Here is a 25,025-nt window from a genome sequence, read left to right as displayed (position 1 = left end):
ACTGGACCTCTCCATCTCCATTCCTCATAGGGGACCACCATTGGACCTCCCTTATCTCCATTCATTATAGGAGCACCACTACTGAACCCCTGCAGCTGAATTTCCCATTAGAGCACCACCATTGGACCTCTTCATCTTCATTCCTCGTAAGAAAGCCACCATTGGACCTCCCCGTCTCCATTTCTTATAGGAGCAACACCATTGGATCTCTCCATCTCCATTCCTCAGAGAGGATCACCTTTGGACCTCCCTTATTTCCATTCATTATAGGAGCACCACTACTAGAACTCTGCAGCTGAATTCCCCATTAGAGAACCCCACTGGACCTCCCCATCTCCATTCCTCATAAGAGCACCACCATTGGACCTCCCTATCTCCATTTCTCATAAGAGCACCACCATTGGACCTCCCTATCTCCATTCATTATAGGAGCACCACCACTGGACCTCTGCAGCTAAAATTCCCATTAGAGCACCACCATTGGACCTCCCCATCTCCATTCCTCATATAAGCACGACCACTGGACCTCTGCAGCTACATTCCCTAATAGACCACCACCATATGATAACACCCAGGTCAGTCATCTAGTCATAGCTTATATCTTTCCAGTCTTTTCTTACATTGCCTTCTTTTAGTACCCAGTAGGTTATCCCAGTCATTCTCACATCCAGCTTCTGCGCTAATATCCCTACATTGCTGCATGGTATAACATGGGGAATACTGGAAAGGCTTGACTGTAATATGTGACCCGGGGTGGCTTGGTGTCAATATTTGTGATTTGTCCTAAAGTAAAACTATTCAGAATAGATAAAAAGTCACATTAATCCATTACCTGCTCCTTAACCAGCACCTAACCACTGGCTACAGCCCCATCCTGCCCCCTGGTGGCAGTACGGTAGCAGGACTCTCCCAGGCAGTTTGCCTTCCTTCTGCAGTTAGTGAGATCTCCTCTGCCAGGAATGACGTCACACTCCTCCCTTCCTTCTATCCTCCCTATTGTTGCACTTAGAGTCTCATTCCTCATTCTTTATCCTTTAAAGGGATTTTCCAGAATATGTTTTTCTCCACCCATAATCCTTCAGCCCTTCAGAGAATTATAGATCTGTACAGTGACGGGCAAAAAAAAAAAACATTGACTAACAAAACGTCTCACGATTTCTCGTGCAGTATAATAATTGTTATCTGTTCTGTAGTAGTAGATTTATATTCTATGTTTCCTGTTTTTAAATTAGATAAAATTTATATTAGTATTACCCTCTAACCCCAGGGAAGGGGCAGCTCTTCAGCCATGGCTTCCTCAAGGTTTCCTCCACAGTGGGTTTTTCCTCACCTGAGAGCTGGAGGGTGGCTCTTATTGAGTCGGGGGTCTGTTGTTTCCAGTGTCGTTTGATTATAAATATAATTGTGACCCTGTGACACCTGATTACAATATGTCCTGTCTTTATGTTGTTCTTTTATTTCAATCATTTTCCCTGAGAGTTGGGGGTCCATCACATATTGCAGAAAGCTGAATATCTTCCCGCCAAAGGAATATCTCCTTGTCCTATCCTCATCTGAGGATCGGCTGACATCTCTCTATGAGCTCACCCCTGGTTTTCAGGAAAAGAATCGGGGCTTAGAGCCCATTCACTTTAATACCCAAGAGGACGGTGCCCCTGGGTGTTTAGGACACATCTTTATCTGTCTGTGCATATATATATATATATATATATATATATATATATTGGTGCAACCATTTATTTACACTCATTGTAGCATCCATTCCAGGCTATAATAAAAGTGACCCAGCTTTCCCAGGTGTCTGAATGTCAATATTACCTATTTAGGCAGGAGGGATTTCCCATTACCAGTCCAAGCCAATGGGACATACACGATTCCAAGTGTTCTGGAGCTCTGCTTACTCTGTATAGATGATAGCTGGTGTGTGAGTTACCCAGCTTTCCTGGGTCCCTGAAAGACTAATCCGGCCTGGGAAAGAGGTTTATCTCCGCAGCTCCATGAGGGTCACACACAGTAAAATAAAAACAAAATAGGGCAGTAAAATAGTTCATGAAAAAATCTCCGTCTGTGCACACATTGTAAATTATTTTTTTTTAACTCGGAATGCCCCTTTAAGTTCCCCTGTGGTGACGCTACAGGAATGCTGAACACTTGCTGCACCTGATCACCAGATCACTGGGGTCCCGTCAGGTTACTGTGAGTGAAGAGTCCACAGAGGAGAATCCCTTTAAGCTGCATAGCACTGACCTTACTGTTTATTGTGATATAATCTGCCAAGTGTGACGTCCCCATGGCTGCCCCCACCCTGCTGCACTGACATGTGAACATTCCCGGCATGATCTGAGGAGTCTCCGTCCCTCTTGTCTTCTCTCCGGATTCTCGGGATGGGGACGGGACCGCTCCCTGGACTTTTATGGGTCTTATCCGTTTTGGTGACTCCCGGTAAGTTTTCTTCTCTTCTAACGCCCTGTGTGTCCTGTCACCAGCTCGGTGCTGATATACAGTACTGTTCCTTTAAGACAACCCCGTGGGGTCTTGTCTATAGGATTACTGCCCCATATAGACAGAAGCCCTCCGCCATCCTCTTTTCCATCCACACCACATTGTTTCTGCCGTCTCCTAATACTATATCAGCGTCTACCTTAAAGGAGAACCCCACCTATTAGTGTAGGGAGACCCCTTTACCATGGATTGTATCTAGGAATATGTGACTATGCGGACAAGGTTGTGGATTGTTATGTGTCCCATGACAGCTCTGAAGCACTGGGACAGGAAGTGTTTCCATAGGGACCTCAAAGGGGAGGAGGCGTCAGAGATCTACTATCTAAACAGATATGTAGCAGTGCCGACCCAGTGTGCCGCCATAAGTTCAGTGCCTGCAGTCCTATGCAAAATAGCGTGATCACCTGTGCTTAATGACAAACTCTACTGTGCTACGTCTTCTAAAAAAAATTGGCGTGTTTACACGCAGATGTAGCAGAGCTGAAGAGAACCGATTCCTTTGTGTTCCTTGTGACTACATTATGTCTACCGTAGCTGTAGTCCTATGTAAAACCGCAAGACACAGTTTGAGATCAGCAAAATTTGCGCCTTATGACAAACTCGGCTCTGCTGCTTCATCAGAAAGACGAAGTAGCCGCCCTCACAGCTGTTCCTTAGGAGCAACAGTTAACTCTTTACAGCGAGACAATGTAATGGAGTCACCTGCAGTCCTATGTAAAGTCACATAGACACATCAGGGGCGTAGTACGGCAGGTTGTGGGGTCTGGGACAGGACATTCCTCCTGACCTCGCCCTGACACCCGCCGCCCCCCCAGGACCTGGCCTCCACAACAATCCCAGGATAGGAGAACAGATGTTTCCGCCTCTGGACAGAAGGAGTCACATGATGAGGCCAGGCTGGAGGCAGCGCACTGTATACTGAGTATATATAATATACTATATAGAGGGTATATACACCCCCCAGGGATGAGCTACACATAGAAAGATCTGTATCTGGGACGCTCCCCCCCTGTATATGAGATCAGTCACAGGCTCTGTACTGGGGAGGGCTGCACATTGTTACTACACAGGGATCTCCCTTCTGCACGGTTACTGAGCGCCACCTGCTGCCACAGCCATGTACTGCAGGGGGAAAACAGCAGGAAGTCAGATTGTAGCAGCAGTTCTGTTTAGTTTTTGTTTATTTGTTTTTACCCACAAAATTCATCAGTTCTAGAATCATCATTTATATACTAAATAGTAGATAGATAGATAGATAGATAGATAGGAGATAGATAGATAGATAGATAGATAGATAGATAGGAGATAGATAGATAGATAGATAGATAGATAGATAGATAGATAGATAGATAGGAGATAGATAATAGATAGGAGATAGATAGATAGATAGATAGATAGATAGATAGATAGATAGATAGATAGATAGATAGATAGATAGATAGGAGATAGATAGATAGATAGATAGATAGATAGATAGGAGATAGATAGATAGATAGATAGATAGGAGATAGATAGGAGATAGATAGATAGAGAGAGAGAGAGAGAGAGAGAGATAGATAGATAGATAGATAGATAGATAGATAGATAGATAGATAGATAGATAGATAGAGATAGATAGATAGATAGATAGATAGGAGATAGATAGATAGATAGATAGATAGATAGATAGATAGATAGATAGGAGATAGATAGATAGATAGATAGATAGATAGATAGATAGATAGGAGATAGATAGATAGATAGATAGATAGATAGGAGATAGATAGATAGATAGATAGATAGGAGATAGATAGGAGATAGATAGATAGAGAGAGATAGATAGATAGATAGATAGATATGTAAAGTAGATTGTCGGCACTCCGGATAACGTGAAAAAACAGTGTAAATTTATTCAAAGTTGTCACAGCATTACAGGAAGGCAACGTTTCTGTGGCCTCTCGTCACCATTTTCAAGCCAAATAAAGTGAACATACCACACTCTTAAATACAGGTGCTTAATCAAAAGGCAAACAGTTCATTGGACAAGTGATACAAAATCTTATTGGTCAGTCTCATGTGCTAATTACAAAGTATTCCACACATGTGGTTAGGTATACTGCAAATATAAACAAATAAATAGTGAAAAGTGTTTTACAAGGTGAAATATACACAACAGTGATTAAAGTCCATACTAAGTCTCTCCAACGTCCTGTAGGACGCAATAGTATGCTTGAAAAATAAATAAACAAAGTAATTGCAAGGTTTCCGGGACACTTAGGAACGTAGCTGGCTGCTAGAGCTGGGGGAGCGTCATGTTACTAAGGAGACTGGTGACATCACTCTGGATCTCCTCCTCCATTCAAATGAGCTGGGAGCATGAGTAAATAAACATCAGGGTGACAGCTGATAAGCAGTATGGATACGCCGGCATCACATTAGCTGACATGGCAGTCAGCAAGACTAACGTAAGATCAAAGATACCGCTCTGTGTGTTTTCATTCCAGGTGTCTAGCAGCCTTCATGGACGCTCCACTCAGTAATCAGGACCCGACAGGTCGCTGTAGGAAAACCTTATGTGTGAACAGGGATCTAATTGTTAGCCGGCATTGCAGTCAGCACCACATTAGCTGGCATGGCAGTCAGCAAATTCGTGGTCAGATAACTTGCAGCCTTCATGGAAAAAAACCGCTTCTAATGTGAACACGTACTTAAGCACAGCTCCCAGCAAAAATAAAAAGCTTCCTCCATGCTCAAAATTATGCGAGCCAGTTTCTTGTTCCCATCGTGTCTCGTCTACAGAATCTGTAAAGTAAGTAAAGGAGAGATAAACAATATTATTAATGGTAATAATGCAAGCGTGGATTTTTTCAGTTCACTTATTACTGATCGATACTTCAAAGAAAGCAGGTGATGGTGCCAGATATGCTCATCTATTAAGATGTTTTGCAACCTTGTATTCAACATTTAACCCATATTCACCTCTAGCTTCAGTATTGAAAATCCATTCAAGTTCTCTTTTTTTTAAAATTAGTGCCCTGTCCCCTCCTCTGTTTAGGGGACCAATTCTGTCAACAACCATGAATCTGAGGTCCCACTCTGAGTGTCCTTTCTCGACAAAATGTTTGGCTACAGGTAAGTCTATTTTTTTACTCCTGATTGTATAACGGTGCTGATTCAACCTAGTTTTGAGGTCCCATGTGGTCTCACCCACATATATAAATCCACATGGGCACCACAAAATGTATATTACCCAGTCAGACACACATGTAAGATATTAGTTGATCTTAAATACTTTCTTTGTAATTGGGTGTATGAATTCAGGACCTTTTTTCATTATTTTGCAGTTTACGCAATTTAAACAGGGGAATGACCCAGTGTTTTTTTTGCCAAGGAAAGTTTGAGATGTTTTCCGTGTCATTTTTAGTGTAGATTTGACCAATTGGTCACGTAAATTCCTCCCTCTTCGGTATGACATAAGAGGGGGGGATTGGAAGTCAGGGATGTTTCTATGGCTGTCTCTAACCACATACCAGTAACGGTTAATGATAGAACTAATTCTTGGTGAGAGGTCAGTATACGTTGTGACAAATGGTATTCTGTTTAGTGAGTTATCCTTTTTTCTATCCTCCAATAGTTTGTCTCTGTCATGACTTGTGATGTCCTCTTTACATTGGTCAAGTAATTTGTCAGGGTACCCTCGTTCTTTAAAGTCATTGCTCATTCTAATCAGTGTTTTATCTAAATCAGTGGGTTTCTGAATAATGCGCTTGGCCCGAAGCATCTGGCTACGAGGGAGGCTCCTGACCATACGTCGTGGGTGACAACTGTCATACCGAAGTGTATTGTTGCAATCTGTTGGCTTGGTGTATATGTCTGCATTAAGTTTGTCATTGTCCCTAGTAACTAAAACGTCAAGGTAGTTTATAGAGGTATAGTCACAATGCATGGTAAATTTTATGGTTCTGTCAATAGTGTTTAAATAGTTAACAAATGTAACAAGTTGTGTCATGTCCCCCAACCACAGCATGAAAACATCATCTATATACCTTTTCCACATTCCCACACATTGGAAATGGGATGATGTATAGATACATGTTTCTTCCAGATGTGCCATTACTATGTTTGCGTAGGTGGGTGCATAATTCGCACCCATCCCTACGCCACGTCTCTGCAAAAAGATTTCATCATTGAACATGAAGTAATTATTGGTTAAGGCAATATCAAGAATCTGTAAAATAAATCCTCTTCCTTAGGAATTAGTTGTAAGTCCCCCAATTTTTTGGCAACTGCTTCTCTCCCCATTTGTTTATCTATGGAGGTGTAAAGGCTCACTATGTCGAGCGTGACAAGAATGCACTGTGTAGGTATCTCAATAGAACCAATCTCACGCAAAAATTGAGTGGAGTCCCTTAAGTATGATTTGGTACAAGTAGCAAGTGGCCTAAGTACTTTATCCAAAAATATTGAGATGTGGTTAGTAACCGACTCTCTGCCTGAAACAATCGGGCGTCCCGGTGGATTGACCGGGTCCTTGTGTAATTTAGGCAAAAAATAGATAATTGGTGTTCTAGGATTCTCCACTACTAAAAATCAGCAAGTTTGTCATCAATAATATTGTGTGCTAGTGCCTCTTGCGTTACTGCCTTAATGAGCTTAGTAATATGAAATTTGGGGTCATTGTGTACCAATGTGTATACATCAGCGTCATGTAGCTGCCTATATGCTTCCTGCAGATATGCCTCCTTGTTCATAACAACGATTGCTCCGCCTTTGTCGGCCGGTTTTATCACAATCTCATTGTTGTTCATCAATTCCTTCAAGGAGGCCATATCTGAGGAGGTTAGATTAGGGTGTAAAATTTTACACCCTAATCTAACCTCCTCAGATATGGCCTCCTTGAAGGAATTGATGAACAACAATGAGATTGTGATAAAACCGGCCGACAAAGGCGGAGCAATCGTTGTTATGAACAAGGAGGCATATCTGCAGGAAGCATATAGGCAGCTACATGACGCTGATGTATACACATTGGTACACAATGACCCCAAATTTCATATTACTAAGCTCATTAAGGCAGTAACGCAAGAGGCACTAGCACACAATATTATTGATGACAAACTTGCTGATTTTTTAGTAGTGGAGAATCCTAGAACACCAATTATCTATTTTTTGCCTAAATTACACAAGGACCCGGTCAATCCACCGGGACGCCCGATTGTTTCAGGCAGAGAGTCGGTTACTAACCACATCTCAATATTTTTGGATAAAGTACTTAGGCCACTTGCTACTTGTACCAAATCATACTTAAGGGACTCCACTCAATTTTTGCGTGAGATTGGTTCTATTGAGATACCTACACAGTGCATTCTTGTCACGCTCGACATAGTGAGCCTTTACACCTCCATAGATAAACAAATGGGGAGAGAAGCAGTTGCCAAAAAATTGGGGGACTTACAACTAATTCCTAAGGAAGAGGATTTTATTTTACAGATTCTTGATATTGCCTTAACCAATAATTACTTCATGTTCAATGATGAAATCTTTTTGCAGAGACGTGGCGTAGGGATGGGTGCGAATTATGCACCCACCTACGCAAACATAGTAATGGCACATCTGGAAGAAACATGTATCTATACATCATCCCATTTCCAATGTGTGGGAATGTGGAAAAGGTATATAGATGATGTTTTCATGCTGTGGTTGGGGGACATGACACAACTTGTTACATTTGTTAACTATTTAAACACTATTGACAGAACCATAAAATTTACCATGCATTGTGACTATACCTCTATAAACTACCTTGACGTTTTAGTTACTAGGGACAATGACAAACTTAATGCAGACATATACACCAAGCCAACAGATTGCAACAATACACTTCGGTATGACAGTTGTCACCCACGACGTATGGTCAGGAGCCTCCCTCGTAGCCAGATGCTTCGGGCCAAGCGCATTATTCAGAAACCCACTGATTTAGATAAAACACTGATTAGAATGAGCAATGACTTTAAAGAACGAGGGTACCCTGACAAATTACTTGACCAATGTAAAGAGGACATCACAAGTCATGACAGAGACAAACTATTGGAGGATAGAAAAAAGGATAACTCACTAAACAGAATACCATTTGTCACAACGTATACTGACCTCTCACCAAGAATTAGTTCTATCATTAACCGTTACTGGTATGTGGTTAGAGACAGCCATAGAAACATCCCTGACTTCCATTCCCCCCCTCTTATGTCATACCGAAGAGGGAGGAATTTACGTGACCAATTGGTCAAATCTACACTAAAAATGACACGGAAAACATCTCAAACTTTCCTTGGCAAAAAAACACTGGGTCATTCCCCTGTTTAAATTGCGTAAACTGCAAAATAATGAAAAAAGGTCCTGAATTCATACACCCAATTACAAAGAAAGTATTTAAGATCAACTAATATCTTACATGTGTGTCTGACTGGGTAATATACATTTGTGGTGCCCATGTGGATTTATATATGTGGGTGAGACCACATGGGACCTCAAAACTAGGTTGAATCAGCACCGTTATACAATCAGGAGTAAAAAAATAGACTTACCTGTAGCCAAACATTTTGTCGAGAAAGGACACTCAGAGTGGGACCTCAGATTCATGGTCGTTGACAGAATTGGTCCCCTAAACAGAGGAGGGGACAGGGCACTAATTTTAAAAAAAGAGAACTTGAATGGATTTTCAATACTGAAGCTAGAGGTGAATATGGGTTAAATGTTGAATACAAGGTTGCAAAACATCTTAATAGATGAGCATATCTGGCACCATCACCTGCTTTCTTTGAAGTATCGATCAGTAATAAGTGAACTGAAAAAATCCACGCTTGCATTATTACCATTAATAATATTGTTTATCTCTCCTTTACTTACTTTACAGATTCTGTAGACGAGACACGATGGGAACAAGAAACTGGCTCGCATAATTTTGAGCATGGAGGAAGCTTTTTATTTTTTGCTGGGAGCTGTGCTTAAGTACGTGTTCACATTAGAAGCGTTTTTTTTCCATGAAGGCTGCAAGTTATCTGACCACGAATTTGCTGACTGCCATGCCAGCTAATGTGGTGCTGACTGCAATGCCGGCTAACAATTAGATCCCTGTTCACACATAAGGTTTTCCTACAGCGACCTGTCGGGTCCTGATTACTGAGTGGAGCGTCCATGAAGGCTGCTAGACACCTGGAATGAAAACACACAGAGCGGTATCTTTGATCTTACGTTAGTCTTGCTGACTGCCATGTCAGCTAATGTGATGCCGGCGTATCCATACTGCTTATCAGCTGTCACCCTGATGTTTATTTACTCATGCTCCCAGTTCATTTGAATGGAGGAGGAGATCCAGAGTGATGTCACCAGTCTCCTTAGTAACATGACGCTCCCCCAGCTCTAGCAGCCAGCTACGTTCCTAAGTGTCCCGGAAACCTTGCAATTACTTTGTTTATTTATTTTTCAAGCATACTATTGCGTCCTACAGGACGTTGGAGAGACTTAGTATGGACTTTAATCACTGTTGTGTATATTTCACCTTGTAAAACACTTTTCACTATTTATTTGTTTATATTTGCAGTATACCTAACCACATGTGTGGAATACTTTGTAATTAGCACATGGGATTGACCAATAAGATTTTGTATCACTTGTCCAATGAACTGTTTGCCTTTTGATTAAGCACCTGTATTTAAGAGTGTGGTATGTTCACTTTATTTGGCTTGAAAATGGTGGCGAGAGGCCACAGAAACGTTGCCTTCCTGTAATGCTGTGACAACTTTGAATAAATTTACACTGTTTTTTCACGTTATCCGGAGTGCCGACAATCTACTTTACATATCTACAAGTGGGCTCGAGGTTGGAGTTCCTTGCCTGGCACCCTTATTCTCCTGAGTGCTGCTGAATTTACTTATAGATAGATAGATAGATAGATAGGAGACAGCGGCACACCAATGGCTTGAAAAACGTGATGATTTATTCAAATCGAACAAAACATTCAACAAGTGCAGCACAGCATAGCACGACCTTTCGGCGGGGTATCCGCCATTTTCAAGTGCAAGGTAATGAACTCAGGTGATCATTTAAATATCCACACATAGTGATAAAGCAAAACGTGATAGGTGAATTCAGATATCAATCAAAGTAAGGGGCCAATCGGGCCGGAGTAGTGGTTAGACACATCCAGGTGAATCTATCAGTGTATAATGAAATACAAATACGAGTGCATACATGTATAGCAGGCATGTCCAAACTTTTTTCGAAGAGTGCCAAATTTGATGTGAACATGTGCGAGGGCCGACCATTTTACATGCTACATGCTATCTGCTTTATAACACAGGCAGCAAGCCTGTATAGTGTTAAAAAAATCACTTGAAAATGCATAATATATACATAAACAATATAAGCAATATTGTAATATATACATAAAAGATGTATTGGGGTGTACCACATAAACGGGAGCCAACAGTTTGCCGTCATTAGACGCCCCTGTATTGGATTGTACATAGTTATCCTTCAAGTTAAGTCTTGATATACTTTCACCGCTATTGTGTGAAGACTTTTATTAAAAATTATATGTCCCTGCATGTATGCTGAAGAAGACAAGCGCCCCAGCACCCTCGGACCCCACCGTGACAGCAAGGTTTCAGAAGGTGAGCCCTAAGGTTACACTACACCACCCAGCAACACAACCCCTCAGCATATCACCGCACAACACTAAAGGGACATTATAGATAGAATCTTGTTTTTGTTATGATGGAGACCTGTGACTTTTTGTCTAGTGGGGAAGTGTGTGTGTGGGGGGGGGGGGGGGGGGGACTACACAATGATGAAAGCGTATGTATGATGTTATAACACAGTGATGGAGCTTCTCTCTCTCTCTCTCCCTTCCTCTCTATCTCCCTCTCTCTCTCTCTCTCTCTCTCTCCCCCCCCCCCTCTCTCCCTCTCTCCCCCCCTCTCTCTCTCCTCCCTCTCTCCCCCCCCCCTCTCTCTCTATCTCTCCCCCCTCTCTCTCCCTCTCTCTCTCTCCCTCCCTCCCCCCCTCTCTCTCTCTCCCCCCTTCCCCTCCTCTCTCTCTCTCCCCCCCCCCTCTCTCTCTCTCTCTCTCTCTAGGTGATGCTCTGACATGTAAGGTGTGTACCAGCTCCCATGTCACCTCCTGTAACGCCTCCAGCATGGTGTGCCCCGAGGATCAGGCCTGCGCCTCCTCGTACACCCTGACTAATACACGTATGTGCTTTATCATCAGACAGCAATATCTTACAGTCAGGAGTATTAGGACTCCTCTATCCCTGATACTGTGTGTGTATTACAGACGGGGCCGTATTCACCATGTCCTGTGCTCCCCGACATCACTGTGACTCCCCCGGCAGCATCACCGCCTCCAATGGGAGAATACGGAGAAGCACAACCTGCTGTTACACAGACAACTGTACTCCACCGCCCCCTGTATGTAAGTATTGGCTACCTCTGTATACCATCCGTCCCTCTATATACCATCCACACCTTTTATACCATCCGTACCTCTGTATACTATCCCTATCTCTCTATAGCATCCCTGCCTCTCTATACCATACCTACCTCTATATACAGTCCTTACCTCTATATACCATACCTACCTCTCTATACCATCTATACCACTGTATTACCATCCCTGCCTCTATATACCATCTGTACTTCTGTATACCATTCCTACCTACCTATACCATCCCTACCTCTCTATCATCTTTACCTCTATATACCATCCCTATCTCTCTATACTGTCCTTACCTCTATATGCCATCCCTACCTCTCTATACTGTTCTTACCTCTGTATACCGTCCCTGCCTCTGTATACCATCCCTACTGCCGCTCTCCTTCTATTCAACAAAAAAAGACAAAGACATTACAAGTTGTTTTATTTAGTTATTTATTATTTATTTGTTTGTTTATAATTCATTCATTTATGTATGTTTATTATTTATGTATTATTATTTATTTGTTTATAATTCATTTATTTATTATTTATTTGTTTATTATTTATTTATTATTTATTTATTTTTAGTACCTGAGAAGAGTTTTCAGCCGAACGGTCTGAGCTGCGGCACGTGTCTGTCTGCTCACTCCAAGTGGTGTTACTCCAAGCACACCATAGACTGTACCGGAGATGAGGACGCCTGCCTGCTCCAGACCAGCGAGTATTACGGTAAGATAATATTCACCTCTCCACCTTGTTTCACTCCTTGATCCAAACTTTGAGTATAACGTCCCCACCAAAGGTCACATGAGAAGTCAAGTGAGGAGGAGTGGACCACAGACAGTAGGAACCATAATAACAATCATAGTAATAATAATAATAATAATAATAATAATAACAACAACAATAGTAATACAAATGATAGTAATAATAATAATAATAATAATAACAATAATAACAACACTATTTATTTCTATAGCACAAAAAGCACAATGCTGCTCCATCTCTCGGCCTTGTAGACAATATAAAGATGATGATGCAGCCACCAGATTTAAAGAACCCCTAAAAATCAGCTGTATTCTGTGACGAGACCTCACAGCAAGTCTTCTGTTTCCCCAGAGGGGAAATGGAGAATTACACAACGCCTATTAGAATCAAAGGGCTGTTTGTTGTATTTTTACTAGAGATGAGCGAGTGAAATATTTGATTTTTCGAATATCTATCTACTGTCTATCTATCTATCTATCTATCTATCTATCTATCTATCTATCTATCTATCTATCTATCTCCTATCTATCTATCTATCTATCTATCTATCTATCTATCTATCTCCTATCTATCTATCTATCTATCTCCTATCTATCTCCTATCTATCTATCTATCTCCTATCTATCTATCTATCTATCTCTCTATCTATCTATCTCCTATCTATCTATCTACTATCTACTATCTATCTATCTATCTATCTATCTACCTATCTATCTCCTATCTATCTATCTATCTATCTATCTATCTATCTATCTATCTATCTATCTATCATCATTGCTTACTCCTTGTGTCTGTATTTTGTTGTTGCTTTTTTCGTATACATAGTTGTGTAGCTATTTGATTCTGTTTGGACCTATCACTGGGCCATAACCCTGCTTGTTGCAGAGTTAGCATAGGGATATTTGTAGGGACAGTGAGCTATAGTGGTGTCTGGTGCTCAGGGACAGTTCTAGGGTAAGAATAGGGATAGCTTGTTAGGATCATAGGGATATTTGTAGGGACGTTGAGCTATAGTGGTGTCTGGTATTCAGGGACAAATCTTGGGTAAGATTAGGGAAATTGAACTAGGGTCATAGAGATATTTCTAGGGACAATGATCTATATTGGTGTCTGGTGTTCAGGGACAGATCTAGGGTAAGAATAGGGATAGCTAGGTAGTATCATAGGGACATTTGCTGGGACAGTGACCTCTAATGGTGTTCACAAACAGATCTAGGGTAACTGCAGTGTCCCAGAACATGCAGACTACTACTCCTATTATGGCAATTTCTCTTGCTGTGTCAATGCCTGTTCTGGTAAGTGTTTGCACTGCAACTGCTGCTGGTTTTCCCCTAGTATTCTCTGGTAATGTGCATTCTCATGTGTATTCTCATGTATTCCTATGTACTATTACATTGTACAGTGGTATGCAAGGCTGTTGATCACGTGACCTGTAACCATGGTTCCTCCAATGGCCGACTAGCTCTGGCCAGGAGCAACCATGTGACCTCCCACTTCCTCCTAACAAGTTAGTCTTCCCCTGCTTCCAAGCAAGGAGGATGTGTGTCGTCCCTCTCCTGCCTCAGAGGAGTTGGGCTTCTTCTCTGCAGCTCCCACTTCACCATAAGAAGAGTGACTGATTCTGCTGCTGTATTCAAGTCTCCGGCTGTATCTGCCTGCTCAAGTGTCCGGAGTCTTCTCTCTCATCTGGGTGTCATTCCGTTATTTCTCCTCATCGCTGCAAGGATTCACAGCAAGTATTATTCTCAAGCTAATCCACCCAGCAACGCTATTTCTCTCATACTCCTACTCCCATCATCCGGCACGTATTCTCACAGCCTATGCAGCACCACTCCTGCCTTATTTGTCAAAGCCTGCTATATACCCGGTTGCATCCGGACAGAACTGTTGCTACTAGTTACCTCATCTATAATAAAACCGCTGTTACTGAACCCTGGCATTGGTGTCCACTAACTGGTGCCCTGACTAAGTGCAGCGAAGAATCGCATGCCCATCATCACCCGCAGATTCCACAGACCGGCCCTGCAGCTGTGCCGCCCTCAGGCCTATACCGTGACAAGTATAACCCCTGCAGCTGCCCCGGTCATTGCCCGCTCATAACACCAGCACTGCGGAAGTGGCCCCCAGGGGCCAGGGCATCGCATTTGGCGTCACGAACAGGATTGAATGACTGTGTTGTGCCAACTGTCAGTGTCCCCAGAACTGTACTGCTAATCCCCCCCAGAGACTTTGCTATTGCCGCGCTGCGGCCTGCTAAGGGGTCAAGTCAGCCGGTGACGCACTGTCTTCGCGCGCGCGCGCGCTCCGCCCCGGCCCTGCAGTATCCAAGCCTCTGTTGCAGGAGGGAAGGAGATTGTGCCCGGACCGCCGGAAGTGTTGATGCTGACTTCCGCCCTATTCCTCTCCGGTCCCGGACACCCTGCCTATCGGTGCCTGCTGTTCCCGCAAGCTCTCCTCGCCCCTGCTTTCTTCCAGGCGCCTTACACCAGAACCCCTCGTCATGTCCACCGGCCATCACAGTGACTCTGACGGGTCCGGCAGTTCGCCGACGGCCCGAAGAAGGCTTCCCGCGGCTCCCGTTGCTATGGCTACCGCAGCGGTCCCATTCTTCATTGGGCCCAACAATCTTCCCAGTTATAAAGGAGAACCCCATACGTTGGCTGATTTCAAGGAAAAAATTTCCCGCACCCTTGAACTTGTCTCACTCTCTCCCACTCAGCAGGTGCAGTTGCTGCTAGGACAACTTGAGGGTCCCGCTGCCGAGGAGGTGCGGTCATGGCCAGCTACGGAGAAAGCTAATGTACAACAGATCCTGACCCGGCTGAGTAAAGAATTTGAGGTACAGTCACCCACGGAGGTCCGCCTTAAGTTTTATGACCGACGACAAAGGCCAGGTGAGACCCTCAGAGACTATGCACTAGCACTCCAATCTGCCTACCGGGCCCTGAGACAGGTTGATACCATAGACCCCTCGGCTGTGGAGAGTATGATCACTGACCGCTTCATAGAGGGGGTGGACTCTAGACTCATCCAGAGCCAACTGCGTATGCTAGCTGCCCAAAACCCTACAATGCCTTTCCTGGACTTCAAGACTCTGGCTCTGAGGGTGGTTGGCATTGACAATCCCTGTGCCGGCTGTACTCCAGGTTCAGATTGCCCGGATCCGGTGGGACCTATACCCTCACCTCCAGTGCCCACTATGGTTCCACCAGTTTCCGCTATACAAGCTGCCCAACAGTCTATCCCGGCTAATTCACCGGCGATCCCTGCTCTCCTTACGCAAGTGGTTGACTCTCTCTGCCAAGCCCTAAGGGGGCTACAAGGGGCCTATCCAACACCTCCACCACCACAGGACCCCTGCCCTGAGTATTCAGTTCCCGATCGGCCTCCTCCACCGAGACTTAGATCCCCTGAGCGCCCCTATTGCCGCCACTGTAGGCGACATGGACACTACCGCTCTCAGTGCTATCAGTTAAACGGGCTACCCCTGGGTCCGAGGGCCAACACCCAGGAGGTCGAGATCCAGGCCCGCAGGAAGCACAGTGGTTCTCAAGGTTCCTCTCACAATGCCCGCATGTGACTCTCTGGGTGGACGGAGTCCCCCTGGAGGCTCTGGTAGATACAGGTTCCCAGGTTACCACTATCCCGAGGCATGTGTTTGAAGAACATTGGGATCTGAGAACCCTAGGTCCAGTTGAGAAATACCGTCTGAAACTTATTGCTAGTAATGGTCGTCCTATTGTGCAACTAGGTTACTGGGAACCCACTGTCTGCATAGGGAAGCGGGAGCTAGCGCGTCAGGGTATCATTGTTACTGAGGCTCAGGGAGATAGTGGGACCGTGGTATTAGGCATGAATATTATCCGTCATGTATTCACTGAAGTGTTGGATGCCTTGAATGCCTCTATGTCTTGTGCTATGTCTCCTCAGTACAGGCAAGCCGTTCAGAAGACCATAAAGGTGCTCGCCGCTCAGCGGAAATTTGCCAATCCTCGAGGAGAAATCTGCCGTGTCCGCACTAGAGATGCTCGTCCGATCACCATTCCAGCTAACAGTGAGTTCCTCATCTGGTGCAGGGTCCGTCCAGGCCTCAACAATGCTGATTATGTGGCCCTTCTGGATGCTATTGAAATTGAGGGGCAACCTCTTGTCAGGGCCGCTAGAAGCCTGGTGACCGTCTCCAATGGTCAGGTCCCTGTCCGTCTGGTGAACCTTGGAGACTCCTCAGCTGACCTACCCAAGTTCACCACCGTGGCCATGTTATACCAACTCGATCCTGAGGACATCGTCTGTGAGGAGACCATCGCCTATCAGAGTTCCATCCGTGGCACTCAAAGGGACTCAAACAGGGCTCTCGCCCCTTGGTGGGATGAACTCCATATTGGCGATGCCAATACCCCACTTGAATACCTCCACGGCATCCTCAAGGTGGCCAAAAGGTATCACGAGGCCTTCAGCAAACACTCCCTCGATTTCGGGAAGACCAACCTGGTCCAGCATCGGATCAACACTGGGGACCATTTGCCTATCAAAGAGAAACATCGGCCAATCCCTCCTGCCAGCTATCAGCAGGTCAAGAAACTGCTCAAGGAGATGAAAGACTCTAACGTTATCCAAGAAAGTCAGAGTCCGTGGGCTGCCCCTATTGTCCTCGTGAGGAAGAAAGACGGTAACATCCGGTTCTGCGTGGATTATAGGAAGATAAACACAATCACCCACAAGGATGCCTATCCTTTGCCCCGGATCGAAGAGTCTATTGCTGCTTTGGGGTCAGCCGCCTACTTCTCCACCTTGGACCTCACCAGTGGGTACTGGCAGGTGCCCATGGCACCCGAAGACCGTGAGAAGACGGCCTTCACCACCCCCATGGGACTATTCGAATTCACCAGCATGCCCTTCGGTCTGTGCAACGCCCCCGCTACCTTCCAGCGGTTGATGGAAAGGTGTCTCGGCCATCTCAACTTTCAGAGTGTCCTGCTCTACCTAGATGATGTGATTGTCTATTCACGTACCTACGAAGATCACGTCCATCATCTGGCTGAAGTGTTCCAGGTCCTAATCGATCACGGCCTGAAAATCAAGCCTTCCAAGTGCCACCTTCTCAAACCCCAAGTGAACTATCTGGGGCACGTTGTGAGTGCTGAGGGGATACGACCCGATCCAGAGAAGATCTCGGCTGTGGAACACTGGGATACCCCTAAGACCGTCAAGGAGGTGAGAAGCTTTCTGGGATTTGCCGGCTATTACCGCCGCTTCATTCCCCACTTTGCCCAAGTGGCCGAGCCCCTCAATGAGTTACTCCGGGGTTGCCCTCGAGAAAGCTACAACCGACGACTCCCCGTCGAGTGGTCCGAACGGCAGGAGGTTGCTTTTCAAACCCTGAAACGCCTGTTGACCACGCCTCCTATCCTGGCCTACCCGGACTATAACCTTCCTTTCCGGCTTTACACAGACGCCAGCTTCCAAGGCCTGGGAGCTGTGCTGTCCCAGGTTCAAGATGGCCAAGAGAGAGTCGTAGCTTATGCCAGCCGGAGTCTTCGGGGTGCTGAAAAGAACGATAACAATTATAGCTCCTTCAAGTTGGAGTTACTAGCCCTAGTGTGGGCCGTCACTGAAAAGTTCAAGGACTACCTGGCTGCCACCCCTGTTACCATCTATACGGATAACAACCCGTTGGCGCATCTCAACACTGCTCGGCTGGGCGCCCTGGAGCAGCGGTGGGCTTCTCGACTGGCCAATTTCCAGTTTGAAATTAAGTACCGCAGTGGCAAGGCTAACGTCAATGCAGACCTTCTGTCCCGACTATCCAAGGGCGAAGAGGCCCCAGAGGACAGCGATTGGGAAGACGTAGAAATGCCTCCCTTCTATCAAAGGTTCGCTACCCAGAGTGCTATTGATGTAGCCGGGCCTGAAACGCCTTCGCCTCCACCTAGGGCCCCGCAAGACTTGGCCAGGTGGCAGACCATCCAGGAAGAGTCCCGTGTCCTGGGGGAGATCTATGACTACCTCTCTACTGGTCGGGTCCCCATGCGGATAAAGAGGCCCTATCCTGATGTCGAGCTAAGGCGACTCTGGAGGCAAAGAAAGAGGCTCTTCTTACAGAAGGGACTGATCCTGCGGAACTCTCTTGATCCGGTCTCTGGGGAGAGGTGCCACCAGATCCTCATTCCCCGACGAGACGCTAAGATGGTGCTAGATGCCTACCATGACCGGTCCGGTCATTTCGGGGTACACAAGACGGAGGCCACTATCCGACAGCGGTTCTACTGGATCGGGATGAGGGCTGACATCGAGAACTGGTGTGCTGAGTGCCCTGCCTGTAATATCTCCAAAGCTGGGGGAAGAGAAGTCAGGGCCCCTTTGCATCCAATCACCTCCCACCGGCCGAATCAGCTAGTCGCCCTGGACCATGTGAAGCTAGCCCCTACAAGATGCGGGTATACCTACGCCCTCACCATGGTTGACCACTACTCCAAGTGGGTAGTCGTGGTACCTGTCAGGGACTTGACCGCCAAGACCACTGCTCTTACTTTTTTACAAGGAGTATGTAAAGCACTATGGGTGCCCAGAGTCTCTGCTGACGGACCGGGGTCCGGCCTTCGAGTCGCAACTTTTCCAGGAGCTGTGTGCCTACCATGAATGTAAGAAGCTCCGCACCACGGCCTATCACCCTCAAGGGAATGGTCTGTGTGAAAAAGTTAACCAGGTCTTTATCAACATGCTCCGAACGGCTTCAGTGACAAAGAGAGTAGAGTGGCCCCACTTGTTGGATGAACTAGTGGAGATCTATAACAATACCACTCATTGTTCCACTGGCTACTCCCCGTTCTACCTGATGTTCGGCCGCCAAGGCCAACTTCCTCAGGACCGTGCTCTTGGAGTCCAAGCTCCTGACACCTTCAACCCCCTACCTGAAACTGACTGGGTTCGGGAACATCAGAGGAGAATCCAGGATGCCCGGGAAATTGTTGACCGGAGGATGGGGGAGGCTCAGCAGCGCCAAGAGGATGCCTACAACCTAAGGGCGAATGCCACACCACTACAAGTGGGGGATAAAGTTTGGCTAAAGAAATATCATCGCTCTCACAAACTTGAAAGCCTTTGGGAGCCTGAGCCCTATGTCATCTCCTCTATCCCTTACCCAGAGACTGATGTGTATGCAGTCAAAAAGCCTGGGCTAGCCCCACAGACGGTGCATCGGAATAGGATAAAACGTTGCACTAAGGAGGACCTACAGGGCCTTACAGCACCGTGTCCGGTACCTGCATCCACGCCTCCGGCTCCCCCAGCAGCTCCAGCTAAACCTCTCTCTCTGGAAGAAATGTTCCAAGTTGAACCGTTCCTCATGGCCGTAGGCTATCCAGCGTTCCCTGTACCCGTTCCAGCGGTTTCTCCACTTCCAATTGTGCCTCCAACGACTCCATCTCTACAACCAGACACTGGGGGTGATCTTGCACCGGTACCTGCACCAATCACTGTTGAAGAGGATCCTCCGCTGAGACGGTCTGAGCGCTCTACCAGAGGAATTCCTCCACTTCGCTACAGAGACCAGAGCCCTTAAACTGTTTTTGTTGTCTAACTGTTTTGTTCCAGTTCCTGCAACGTTTAAGGTTCGTGCCTGGTCCTCCTGACCAAGTTCCCTGTACTAACCAGCCATGAGCTGATGGACACTTACACTAACAAAAGGTTCTCTAGTGCCTGTCCCAGAGCCTTTTACATGGACGATGTCTAATTGCCTAAAAGAGACTCTACCTAACAGAGACACTTAATCCATTCCTTCCTAATGCACTTTCCTGTGATTGTGTGTTCCACACAGGGTATTATTGCACTTATTTCATTATTGCACTTTTCCTACTATTGTATTCCAGTGTTATCGAAGTCTTTGTATTTCCTCCTCTGAGTAAGCACAAGGTTACATAGATTGCCTCAGAGTAGAGTGCCTCTTTTGTAAAACAGTATATTTTCCAGTGTCTAAGTCAGATAGCTCCTCCTCTGAGTAAGAGAAGTCAGTTTACATATACCTCAGAGAAAGCCCAGGTTATGTAGGAGTGTATTTTCTCATCCAGTCTCAGTATTGTGTATTATTATCTCTATAGCTGGAAAGATTTAGTTGAGCCAGTTCGTGTGCAGATTTCTCTCAGATTTTCATTCAGATTCATGTGAGCCAGTTCTCTTCAAGACCTCGCAGTATTTGTTGTCTGTTGTGTTTCCCTTCCTTTTGTTTCCAGTATTTGTTCGCCTCTGTCTTGTCCCAACACAGTAGTTATCACACATAGTCATACCTAACCTTCACACTTGTCCATACATATTGCACCTTGGATACCTTTTCGTGTGTTTGGCCTGTGGAGTGCTTGTGTGTGTGATTGAGTGGTATGAAAGGGAGCTCCCCATGTATGTTTGCTTTTATTATTTTGTTCTTTTCTCTTCCAGGTATCCAAGACACTACTCAGACACGCCAAGGTAGTACACAGGTCTTCACAGTTCTCTTTTCCAGTAGGGTAACACATTTAACAGAAAACCTACTGTCTAACTGGCTGGAATATTGAGGGTCCCCCGCCAGCAGTTAAGTTGTCCTGGCTTACACGTCAGATGGTTCACGCACTAGCTACCTGGTCACCAGAGTACGTTAGGCACCCCTAGGTGAAGTCCTGCCACTAGGGTTTCTCATTCTCTCTCTCTTCACACCTGTGCCTTGGGCGTGGGAAACACACACCTCATCACACTCACTCTCATCATTCATTCCTGTCGTTTGATTGTCCAGTCTATTCATGTTTGCTGCCTTCTAGATTCGCCGAGGTCGGCTCAAATTTGCTAGGGAGGTATGCAGTGTCCCAGAACATGCAGACTACTACTCCTATTATGGCAATTTCTCTTGCTGTGTCAATGCCTGTTCTGGTAAGTGTTTGCACTGCAACTGCTGCTGGTTTTCCCCTAGTATTCTCTGGTAATGTGCATTCTCATGTGTATTCTCATGTATTCCTATGTACTATTACATTGTACAGTGGTATGCAAGGCTGTTGATCACGTGACCTGTAACCATGGTTCCTCCAATGGCCGACTAGCTCTGGCCAGGAGCAACCATGTGACCTCCCACTTCCTCCTAACAAGTTAGTCTTCCCCCTGCTTCCAAGCAAGGAGGATGTGTGTCGTCCCTCTCCTGCCTCAGAGGAGTTGGGCTTCTTCTCTGCAGCTCCCACTTCACCATAAGAAGAGTGACTGATTCTGCTGCTGTATTCAAGTCTCCGGCTGTATCTGCCTGCTCAAGTGTCCGGAGTCTTCTCTCTCATCTGGGTGTCATTCCGTTATTTCTCCTCATCGCTGCAAGGATTCACAGCAAGTATTATTCTCAAGCTAATCCACCCAGCAACGCTATTTCTCTCATACTCCTACTCCCATCATCCGGCACGTATTCTCACAGCCTATGCAGCACCACTCCTGCCTTATTTGTCAAAGCCTGCTATATACCCGGTTGCATCCGGACAGAACTGTTGCTACTAGTTACCTCATCTATAATAAAACCGCTGTTACTGAACCCTGGCATTGGTGTCCACTAACTGGTGCCCTGACTAGGTGCAGCGAAGAATCGCATGCCCATCATCACCCGCAGATTCCACAGACCGGCTCTACAGCTGTGCCGCCCTCAGGCCTATACCGTGACAAGTATAACCCCTGCAGCTGCCCCGGTCATTGCCCGCTCATAACACCAGCACTGCGGAAGTGGCCCCCAGGGGCCAGGGCATCGCATAACCTTAGGATAGCTAGCTAGGAAATATTTGCTGGGTGAGTAATCTATAATGGTGCCTGGTGTTCAGGGACAGTTCTAGGGCAAGATTAGGGATGTGTAGCTAGGATCCTTTTTTTTCTGCTCCTGTCCATTATGTTTCAGTCCATTCCTTTATCATTCATTTACATCCTCATCATTCTCTATTGATGAGTTGCTGATATGTGTTGTGATAACTCTCATGCTATATGTTTGCTATACTATTTGGCTCTACTGTAAGTCCTGGGGGTATCTGAGTACTAACAGTTATGCATCTACCTGTGGGGCCCTTTACAATGAAAGATGCTTATTGCAGCTGCTCCCCACTGTTACTAATATATGAGAACCTAGAACGGGGGACCCTTCTGTTTTAAACCTTTAATAATGTATTTAAAATGGGTTTTCCAGAGGACCCCTTTAAATTATTATCTATAGAGAATTGATTATGTATTATAGTAAGAAGTGTTTGCTTTCTTTCCTCCTGTCTTGCAGCTCCCATAAGGAGATCAGTAGCGGTCCGTGGATGCGCCACTAAAAGTATTTGCTCCCTCGGCACCCAGTGGATCCAATTTGGAATCCTGAAAATGAAGTTCAAGTATTCCTGTGTAATAAGTGGAGCGGCGGGGCCGCAGCACAGACTCACCACTGTCATGGCCGCACTCGCTGTACTCAAATGTTTGAGTCTTTAGTCCCAAAACTGATCCTGAACTGGTTAATAAGATAAAGATTATATGAAATATTATAATATATTATTATATGAGAGCACCCCCTATTGTATATATACACAGGCCGAACACGTCCCCTGTCATTTATATAAATGGTTCACTATGTAATACATGGAGGGGGAGGAGGAGGATGAGAAGAAGGAGCAGGAGGAGAAGAAGGAGGAGAAAAAGGAGGAGGGGGAAGAGAAGGAGAAGAGGAGAAGGAGGAGGAGGAGAAAGAGGAGGGGGAGGAGGAGGTGGAGAAGGGGGAAGAGAATGAGGAGGAAAAGGAGAAGAAGGAGGAGGGAGAAAAGGAGGAAGAGGAGGAGGAGGAGAAAAAGGAGGGGGAGGAGGAGAAGCAAGAGGAGTATAACAAGGAAAAGGAGGAGGATGAGAAGGAGCAGGAGGAGAAGAAGGAGGAGGATGAGAAGGATGAGGAGAAGAACGGGAATGGGGTGGAGGAGAAGGAGGAGGAGGAGGATGAGAAGGAGCAGGAGGAGAAAAAGGAGGAGGGGAAGAACGGGAAGGGGGTGGAGGAGAAGGAAGAGGAGGGGGAGAAGAAGGAGGAGGATGAGAAGGATGAGGAGAAGAAGGAGGGGAAGGAGGAGTAGGAGGAAAAGGAAGAGGAGGGGGAGGAGAAGAAGGTGGGGAGGAGGAGAAGCGAGAGAAGTATAAGGAGGAGGAGGAGAAGGAGGAGGAGAATGGGGAGAGGTTTTTGCTAACACAGGCTAAAGCTTTGGCTGTCCAAGCATGATGGGAGTTGTAGTTTTGCAGCAGCTGGAGGGCAAAGAGACAAGAGTTATATAAAGGAGGAGAAGATTTAGCCCCTCAGACATAAGGGTTCTATATAACAGCCGCCCCCCCCCCCCCTTGTCACCCTGCTGCATACACATGATATCGGCGGGGGTCCACCTGACGGACGCCATGTTTGGTTCTGTTCAGTAAGTGGATGGACACATTAGGGCAGACTGTTGGGTTACACATTACTCCCCTGCTATAGGGAAGGTGTATGAGTTGGCCGTCCATCACTTCTCTATGATATCCATACAACACCAGATGTTATAGGACATGAACCCCGCCATTGCTTCCGCCTTCCTCATCCGCATGTCATCGTCTTTTACCAGAATTATTTGGTTGGGTTGTACATTGTGGAGCCTAATAAAGTTTCTGTGTCCCCTCCATTGCTGTAGATACATCCAGTGCATGTGCATCCAGCTTCATCTTTTCTATTCCCTTCCTGATCATAGAACAATGTGGGAATCGCTTTCTATGCTATTAATGGAAGTGATGATGATGATGATGGAGGACGCTGACCCAGATCAGACAGGACACCATGACGTCATCACCATGCCGGGAGCCGGATGTAGTAGAGGTCTGAGCATTGAGACCCTGAACAAGCAAGATGTTTGTACAAGTCTCAGTAAGAAGAAAACTTGTCCCACAGCATCCAGTTAAGGAATACTCATAACTGCAACCTGTCGACGCCTAAGGCTCTTTGTTAAGCGTACGTTGACATAGACTCTTAGGGGTCAAAACGTTGCTGGTAAAAGGGGCACTCCGGAGAAAAAAGTGATGAAATGATAAATCAAAGTTATAGTTATTAATTTGCAGTCTTCCACTACTTATCAGCTGTTGTATGTCCTGCAGGAAGTGGTGTATTATCTCCAGTCTGACACAGTGCTGCTGTGGAGAGTTCCTGACATGGACAGAGGTGGCAGCAGAGAGCACTGCGTCAGACTGGAAAGAATACACCACTGCCCCCTGCTGGTGTGATGATGATGTGGAGGACACACTGTCCCCTGCTGGATTGATGATATGTAGAGTACACACTGCCC

General features: G+C 45.7%; 1 protein-coding gene across 2 annotated transcripts; it reads left to right on the top strand.

The window, feature by feature from the left end:
- Positions 1–486: 486 nt before the first annotated feature.
- On the top strand, positions 487–23,385 carry LOC138768568 (phospholipase A2 inhibitor gamma subunit B-like). Of its 2 annotated transcripts, XM_069946477.1 has the most exons (6): positions 495–575; positions 2,279–2,442; positions 11,616–11,732; positions 11,818–11,955; positions 12,547–12,687; positions 22,979–23,385. In XM_069946477.1, the coding sequence occupies exons 2-6, from the start codon at positions 2,385–2,387 to the stop codon at positions 23,173–23,175; spliced, it is 651 nt and encodes a 216-aa protein (XP_069802578.1). In that variant the 5' UTR covers positions 495–575; positions 2,279–2,384; the 3' UTR covers positions 23,176–23,385. The 2 variants fall into 2 exon arrangements, with proteins under 2 accessions (XP_069802580.1, XP_069802578.1); XM_069946479.1 differs by lacking the exon at positions 2,279–2,442 and having other exon boundaries at positions 487–575.
- Positions 23,386–25,025: the final 1,640 nt, after the last annotated feature.

The sequence above is a fragment of the Dendropsophus ebraccatus genome, chromosome 12 (genome assembly GCF_027789765.1).
Source record: "Dendropsophus ebraccatus isolate aDenEbr1 chromosome 12, aDenEbr1.pat, whole genome shotgun sequence".
NCBI classification, from domain to species: domain Eukaryota; kingdom Metazoa; phylum Chordata; class Amphibia; order Anura; family Hylidae; genus Dendropsophus; species Dendropsophus ebraccatus.
Note: the sequence above shows the minus strand (reverse complement) of the source record. Positions and strands in the feature narration are given on the sequence as shown.